Source organism: Tachysurus fulvidraco, chromosome 5 (genome assembly GCF_022655615.1).
Source record: "Tachysurus fulvidraco isolate hzauxx_2018 chromosome 5, HZAU_PFXX_2.0, whole genome shotgun sequence".
Lineage (NCBI taxonomy): Eukaryota > Metazoa > Chordata > Actinopteri > Siluriformes > Bagridae > Tachysurus > Tachysurus fulvidraco.
The window spans coordinates 34,243,780-34,251,279 of record NC_062522.1 but is presented as its reverse complement, the minus strand read 5'-3'; the positions used below and the strand labels follow the sequence as shown (position 1 = coordinate 34,251,279).

General features: G+C 41.4%; 3 protein-coding genes and 1 long non-coding RNA gene across 8 annotated transcripts in view; 2 read left to right on the top strand and 2 right to left on the bottom strand.

Annotated features, from left to right (window-relative positions):
- cep20 (centrosomal protein 20) overlaps positions 1-420 on the bottom strand; it is a 3,093-nt gene extending 2,673 nt beyond the window's left edge. For all 3 annotated transcript variants that reach the window (XM_047814392.1, XM_047814391.1, XM_047814393.1), the window contains exon 1: positions 266-420. In XM_047814392.1, the coding sequence (XP_047670348.1) occupies positions 266-344 (79 nt within the window). In that variant the 5' untranslated portion in view covers positions 345-420. The remainder of the gene's footprint in view (positions 1-265) is intronic.
- Positions 421-1,394: 974 nt separating this feature from the next.
- Positions 1,395-5,152, top strand: ube2g2 (ubiquitin-conjugating enzyme E2G 2 (UBC7 homolog, yeast)). Of its 3 annotated transcripts, XM_047814269.1 has the most exons (7): positions 1,395-1,520; positions 2,774-2,809; positions 3,914-3,959; positions 4,084-4,202; positions 4,322-4,462; positions 4,627-4,742; positions 4,787-5,152. In XM_047814269.1, exons 1-6 carry the CDS (start codon positions 1,478-1,480, stop codon positions 4,737-4,739), a joined length of 498 nt encoding a protein of 165 aa, XP_047670225.1. In that variant the 5' UTR covers positions 1,395-1,477; the 3' UTR covers positions 4,740-4,742; positions 4,787-5,152. The 3 variants fall into 3 exon arrangements, with proteins under 3 accessions (XP_047670225.1, XP_027012722.1, XP_027012723.1); XM_027156921.2 differs by having other exon boundaries at positions 4,627-5,152; XM_027156922.2 differs by having other exon boundaries at positions 1,435-1,520; positions 3,910-3,959; positions 4,627-5,152.
- On the bottom strand, positions 3,403-3,903 carry LOC125141287. The gene is made up of 2 exons (XR_007140673.1): positions 3,713-3,903; positions 3,403-3,656 (listed from the first exon to the last, which is right to left on the bottom strand). It is a non-coding gene; the product is annotated as an uncharacterized LOC125141287 (long non-coding RNA).
- Positions 5,153-6,076: 924 nt separating the features above from the next.
- The window catches only part of usp40 (ubiquitin specific peptidase 40), a 13,735-nt gene continuing 12,311 nt past the window's right edge, over positions 6,077-7,500 (top strand). Inside the window, exons 1-3 of the mRNA XM_027156969.2 lie at positions 6,077-6,522; positions 7,085-7,207; positions 7,307-7,374. Coding sequence (XP_027012770.1) covers positions 6,450-6,522; positions 7,085-7,207; positions 7,307-7,374 — 264 coding nt within the window. The 5' untranslated portion in view covers positions 6,077-6,449. The remainder of the gene's footprint in view (positions 6,523-7,084; positions 7,208-7,306; positions 7,375-7,500) is intronic.

Here is a 7,500-nt window from a genome sequence, read left to right as displayed (position 1 = left end):
TTAGCTTATCTTAGCGTTAGCCTAGCTTAGCTTATCTTAGCGTTAGCCTAGCCGCCTGTCTCAAGCTAACGGTTACTAACAGAAATTTAGTTTGTTTCCAGAACATTAGCAGAGGGAATTAGCCACATTGGGGTTGACGTTTTCAGATTTGAGAAATCAGTTAGTTCATGTGTTTAATTCAGTTATTAATATATTACTGATTAAGCTGTGAGCTCAAGTTATTAAAAAATATAGTAATTAATAAAAGAGTAAAGTTTAAAGTCACCGCTCTTCAGGTCTGTGATGGACGCCATTATGGTGTTACGGGTTGCCAGATTGTTATATCCTGCGTACTGCATGTGCATTTACAATAAATTTTGTTATTCCAAGATTACATGAAAATAGGTTTTGATATCTTAAGATGACAAGAAATAAGATCATGTGAAGACAGAACAGAAAAATATAAATAATATATGGCCTTTCTGGACTTCCATGAGTTTCAGAAAAAAATGAGAATGAGATCTGTATTTAAAAACACACACAGAACTGTCCTAATGTTATTATATTATATTATATTGGTATTATATTATATTAAATTTTATTGGTATTTTAAATTATAAACCATACTCAATTTTAAATCTGTAATAATTTCAAATGTTATAATTTAATGTTATTTCATATTAATATTCATATATATTTAATGTTAATATCTTACCTGGTTGTAATGTTAAATATGTAACATAAGTTTCATATAACAATAAATTGTTGAATCTTGACTTTGGTTAAAAAATATTGCTTTTTCTTCTGACAAACTGTCAGATTTCTGTGTCTCTGTATCTACAGTTAAAATAAATGGTTCATCATTTATTAAACATGTTTATTTGTATATTATTGTTCAGGTTAAAAATTAAAAGCTCAATCTGGCAACTCTCTCTCTCTCTCTCACACACACACACACACACACACACACACACACACACACACACAAGTCGAAAGTCACGAAGCTTTTATTGTCATTACACCATATATAACTGTTACAGTACACAGTGACATGAGACAACATTCCTCCAGGATCAGTGTGTTACATAACGCTATAAGGACTTAGTAAGTGTCCTAGATACATAAAGTGTATCTGTGTAACCTGGTGTACACAGTGCAGGACAAAAGACAGTACAGTGCAGGACAAAAGACAGTACAGTGCAGGACAAAAGACAGTACAGTGCAGGACAAAAGACAGTACAGTGCAGGACAAAAGACAAAAAAGACAGTACAGGACAAAATAATAAAAAAGACAGTGCAGGACAAAAGACACACACTTTATCTATCTCTCTGAAACACAAAATAAAGAATAATGTATATTGTATAACGTTATTATGAAAAATATCTCAGATAATATCGCAGATCGTGACACGTATCTCTTCCCCGGAAGCAGAAGTCACATTACCACTTCCGGTTGCCTTCCGTAGCTGACGTACAGGTGGATGTGTATGAAGCTGCGATGGCTGGAACAGCGTTAAAAAGATTAATGGCGGAATATAAACGTAAATAATTCTCTGTTTATTAAATACGACATGCTGTTTTGTAGTGAGCGGCTATCTGACTAGGCTGTGCTAGGCTAATCTAATGTCTGTGTGAGAGTGTGTGTGTTTGTGAGTGCGTGTGTGTTCTTTCATGTTTGTGTGTGTTCGTGTGTGTGTTCAAGTTTATGTGTGTGTTCATGTTTGTGTGCGTGTGTGTGTGTGTTCTTTCATGTTTGTGCGTGCATGTGTGTGTGTGTTCATGTTTATGTGTGTGTTCATGTTTATGTGTGTGTTCATGTTTGTGTGCGTGTGTGTGTGTTCTTTCATGTTTGTGCGTGCATGTGTGTGTGTGTTCATGTTTATGTGTGTGTTCATGTTTGTGTGCGTGTGTGTTCTTTCATGTTTGTGCGTGCATGTGTGTGTGTGTTCATGTTTGTGTGTGTGTGTGTTCATGTTTGTTTGTGTGTGTGTGTTCATGTTTTTGTGTGTGTGTGTTCATGTTTTTGTGTGTGTGTGTTCATGTTTGTTTTTGTGTGTGTGTTCATGTTTTTGTGTGTGTGTTCATGTTTGTTTGTGTGTGTGTGTTCATGTTTTTGTGTGTGTGTGTTCATGTTTTTGTGTGTGTGTGTTCATGTTTTTGTGTGTGTGTGTTCATGTTTTTGTGTGTGTGTGTTCATGTTTTTGTGTGTGTGTTCATGTTTTTGTGTGTGTGTGTGTGTTCATGTTTTTGTGTGTGTGTGTTCATGTTTTTGTGTGTGTGTGTTCATGTTTGTTTGTGTGTGTGTTCATGTTTGTGTGTGTGTGTGTGTGTTCATGTTTTTGTGTGTGTGTGTTCATGTTTTTGTGTGTGTGTGTTCATGTTTTTGTGTGTGTGTGTGTGTTCATGTTTTTGTGTGTGTGTGTTCATGTTTTTGTGTGTGTGTGTTCATGTTTTTGTGTGTGTGTGTTCATGTTTTTGTGTGTGTGTGTTCATGTTTTTGTGTGTGTGTGTTCATGTTTTTGTGTGTGTGTGTCATGGGCAGAGATCATGTGGTTCTTGTTTTCTGAAGGTTTGTAATGTAAATAATGAACAGATAAAACACTGCACTGTCACAGTGACATCATTAATAACGTTTATAACCACCAATGACCAGTCAAATGACTTCAGGATTGCAAGCTGTCCTTGTTTTACAGTTAAGTTCAAACTGTGTGTGTGTGTGTGTGTGTGTGTGTGTGTGTGTGTGTGTGTGTGTGTGCGCGCGTGCGTGCAAATCTGTGCCCTGTTTCATCCTCAGAACTCACTCTGAATCCTCCAGAAGGCATCGTTGCAGGTAAAACACTGCTGCTGCCCCTTGCACACACCTTGCACACACCTTGCACACACCTTGCACACACCTTGCACACACCTTGCACACACCAGTCCACTAACACTAATCATACACTGTAAAGTGCACTAGACCACGTGTCACCCTCACACCAGGCATCATGAGTGTGTCTCCTGTCTTCTGCAGAAAAGCTCCTGAACATTTATTACACCAATCTTCTGCTGCTTGTGTTTTCAGACAGAAATGTGCCCTGATTTCTATCTTATGTAAATGTACACACCGTTTCAGAAGATTTAATTATGTGGGCTTTTAATGAAACTTATAAATAAGTGATTAATAAGAAGTCGTCTTTATCTGTTATTTACACACAATTTTGTGTGTGTGTGTCTCATGCAGCTACATCACCTAGGGTTAGGGTACGGTGTGTACAGCTGTGATACGGTCTCATGCAGCTACATCACCTAGTGTTAGGGTACGGTGTGTACAGCTGTGATACGGTCTCATGCAGCTACATCACCTAGGGTTAGGGTACGGTGTGTACAGCTGTGATACGGTCTCATGCAGCTACATCACCTAGGGTTAGGGTACGGTGTGTACAGCTGTGATACGGTCTCATGCAGCTACATCACCTAGTGTTAGGGTACGGTGTGTACAGCTGTGATACGGTCTCATGCAGCTACATCACCTAGGGTTAGGGTACGGTGTGTACAGCTGTGATACGGTCTCATGCAGCTACATCACCTAGTGTTAGGGTACGGTGTGTACAGCTGTGATACGGTCTCATGCAGCTACATCACCTAGTGTTAGGGTACGGTGTGTACAGCTGTGATACGGTCTCATGCAGCTACATCACCTAGTGTTAGGGTACGGTGTGTACAGCTGTGATACGGTCTCATGCAGCTACATCACCTCCACATGTCACCTACACATTGGACCCTTCTCACACATGTACTTATCACTACCATTTCCCAACATTGTCACCACGTGTTAATAAAGGGTGTGACCTGCGCCTCTGAGTTCTGTGTGTGTCCTTCTGTTAATGTGTGTGTGTGTGTGTGTGTGTGTGTGTGTGTGTGTGTGTGTGCGTGCATGTGTCTGTGAGTGAGACAGGTCCCGTAAACGAAGAGAACTTCTTTGAGTGGGAAGCATTGATCATGTGAGTAAACACATGCATTAACACAGATAACTGACATCTACACACAATCAGAGGACACTAGGTAAAGAGAGTGTGTTTGTGTGTGTGTGTGTGTGTGTGTGTGTGTGTGTGTGTGTGTGTGCAGGGGACCAGAGGACACATGTTTTGAGGGTGGTGTGTTTCCTGCTCTCCTCAGTTTCCCCTCCGATTATCCACTCAGTCCTCCAAAGATGAAGTTCACATGTGACATGTTTCACCCCAACAGTGAGTCACGTGTCTTGGTGTCACACACTGAGACAGTAATAACACTGCATATCTATAATATTATTGAATTAGTGTAGAGAACACTGTGTGTGTGTGTGTGTGTGTGTGTGTGTGCGCAGTTTACCCAGATGGCCGTGTGTGTATCTCGATCCTTCACGCACCTGGTGATGATCCGATGGGGTATGAGAGCAGTGCTGAGAGGTGGAGTCCTGTACAAAGTGTGGAGAAAATCCTACTGAGCGTCATCAGCATGCTTGCAGGTACACACACACCTCCAAGCTGAAACTGTTGGGCCTGAGCAAGAAATAATCAACACTGTTTCAACTTAGTTGTGTGTGTGTGTGTGTGTGTGTGTGTGTGTGTGTGTGTGTGTGTGTGTGTGTGTGTGTGTGTGTGTGTGTGTGTGTGTGTGTGTGTCCCACAGAGCCAAATGATGAGAGTGGGGCCAATGTTGATGCCTCAAAGATGTGGAGAGAGGACAGAGACCAATTCAACAGACTTGCCAAGCAGATTGTCCGCAAATCCCTAGGACTCTAACAAACACACACACACACACACACACACACACACACACACACACACACACACACACACACAGCACTTTATCTGAGCTGAACTTTTTTCCTGATGTAGAAGTGAACGCACCCTTTCTCCTCAGCTGTTTATCAGCTCTGGTCCTCTTCTGTGATGAAGATGGAGTTATGCAGGAGGGATGAGGATGGAGGGATAGAAAGAAGAAAGTGTTTCTCTCTTTAGATGTAGATTTATTTTTTTCAGCATGTGACATACAGGTTTAGTTTAATGCTGCCTTATTAAAATGACCCCATGGGATTGTGGGTAATGACAGTGTTTTGCTATAAAAGCATGTTGCAGTTTAACTTGTTTTAAGGTTTGTGTTGATTTGTTTCTCTGCAGTGACAATATGCAACAATAAAACCACCTCAACCATCTACTGTGTGTGTGTGTGTGTGTGTGTGTGTGTGTGTGTGTGTGAGAGAGAGAGAAACACGTGTCTGTGTGTTCCCTGTGTGTGTGTGTGTGTGTGTGTGTGTGTGTGTGTGTGTGTGTGTGTGTGTGAGAGAGAGAGAGAAACACGTGTTCTCTGTGTGTGTTTCTCTGTGTTTGTTTCTCTGTGCTTGCCTGTGTTCCACAAGGTTCTGTTTTAGGCCCATTTCTTTTACCCCACTGTTACACTGATGACACACAGCTGTATGTTTCAGCTCAGTCAGATGTGAGACACCAGATTAATAAGACTGAAGATTGTATGAAGGACATCAGACAGTGGACACTTACTAACTTCCTCTTGTTTAACTCTGACACACAGAAGATCTTGTACCAGGACCACAGACAGTCAGAAGTAAGCTTTCTGATTACAGAGTAACTCTGGATGGTCTTTCTGTTACATCATGTGCAGCAGTAAAAGACCTCGGTGTGATTATTGATACCGGTCTCTCATCTGAAGCCGTTTTGGCTCCCTGTCAAATTTCACACTGATTATAAAATACTATTACCAAAGTCTCCAGCAGGGGGCAGAGCTTTTTCTTTCAGATCCTCACAGACTTCATACCCCTAACCCTAATGTCTCAGTGTCAGAGTTTATGTCCAGGCTGAAAACACATTTGTTTACTCCAGCTTTTTATAAATAGTTTAGTTTTTCTTTTCCAAGTTTTATACAAGACATATAACATAGCATCAATGTAATTTTATTCATTTTATAATAGACTTCACAGCTGATGGTTGAAGTTCTCAGGTCTCAGAAACTGAACAGATTTTTTTCACTGAAATGATGAGAAAACGTTTAAAGTATAAAACCTTTAAATATGTTTTTTTTTTTTTTTTACTTTTCTTCTCTTAAACGAGACAACAAGAGGGCGCTGTTTTCACGTGAAACCCCGGAAGTGTAGCTGTGCTTTTGAACTCCATTTCCCATGGTGCACTGCGGCGGTGTTTCTCTGAGGAGAATATGGCTGCGCGCTGAACACAGATTCAGCTTCACATTTACATTTCCGCCTTAATTAAGACACAAACACCGCGCACTGACTTTGTAATTATGTCTACATTTTTATTGTTAATTAACAATGAGAAGTAAAAAATAAAGACTTTACGAAGCAGCGTCTTTGTTTTGAAGCTTCAGGAAGTGACAGTGACAAGTTTAATATAATGTTTATTAAAGCGGTGAAGTCGGAGTGTGTTAATGAGGTGAGATAGCAGAGTGTTCAGCTCGGGGTTCTAACATCATTAATAATCATGTCCATGTTCGGAGATCTATTTGAAGAGGAAGAAGAAGAGAGCACAACTAACACCATCACCCAGAGTAAAGGTGAGTGTGTGTGTGTGTGAGAGAGAGAGAGAGAGAGAGAGAGTGTGTGTGTGAGAGTGAGAGTGTGTGTGATTGTGAGAGTGAGTGTGTGTGAGAGAGAGTGTGTGTGTGTGTGTGAGAGAGAGAGAGAGTGTGTGTGTGTGTGTGTGTGAGAGAGAGAGAGAGAGTGTGTGTGAGTGAGTGAGTGAGTGTGTGTGTGTGTGTGTGAGAGAGAGAGAGTGTGTGTGAGTGAGAGTGTGTGTGTGATTGTGAGAGTGAGTGTGTGTGTGTGTGTGTGTGTGTGTGAGAGAGAGAGAGAGAGAGTGTGTGTGTGTGTGTGTGTGTGATGTGTAAGTGACATCTGTGTGATGATTATATTCACATGTGATTTATGTCTCTGTCCCAACAGTAATGACACAACACTTTCTCCTCCTCAGCTTTTGTCTCTAATTCACTCTAGAGAGAACTCAGCAGTACTAACTCAGTGTTCTCTAGTAGTCGACACTGTGGTGTTAGTGACGTGTGTGTGTGTGTGTGTGTGTGTGTGTGTGTGTGTGTGTGTGTGTGTGTGTGTGTGTTATAGGGAAGGTATGTGAGCCGCCACGTCCTCGAGGGAAGCTGAAGCTGAGCGGAATTAGAAATCAGGGATCAACATGTTACCTCAACTCACTGCTGCAGACTTTGTTACACACACCTGAGTTTAGAGGTGAAGCACAACACACACACACACACACACACACACACACCTGCCTGAGTTCAGAGGTAAGACACAGACGCAGGTTTAACTCATTGTGTGTTTCCACAGAGGAGTTGTTCAGGTTAGGACCTGAGGAGCTTGGCAAGCTGGAGGATAAAGACAAACCCGATGCTAAGGTGTGTGTGGCACGTTTGTGTGTGTGGCACGTGTGTGTGTGTGTGTGTGTGGCATGTGTGTGTGTGGCACGTTTGTGTGGCACGTTTGTGTGGCACGTTTGTGAGACGTGTGTGTGTGTGTGTGTA

Coding starts and splice junctions, on each gene's coding strand:
- ube2g2 (XM_047814269.1), top strand. CDS start 1,478: ATGGCTGGAACAGCGTTAAAAAGATTAATGGCGGAATATAAAC. Junction 2,810..3,913: donor TCCAGAAGGCATCGTTGCAG/GTAAAACACTGC, acceptor TGAGTGAGACAG/GTCCCGTAAACGAAGAGAAC. Junction 4,203..4,321: donor TGACATGTTTCACCCCAACA/GTGAGTCACGTG, acceptor GTGTGTGCGCAG/TTTACCCAGATGGCCGTGTG.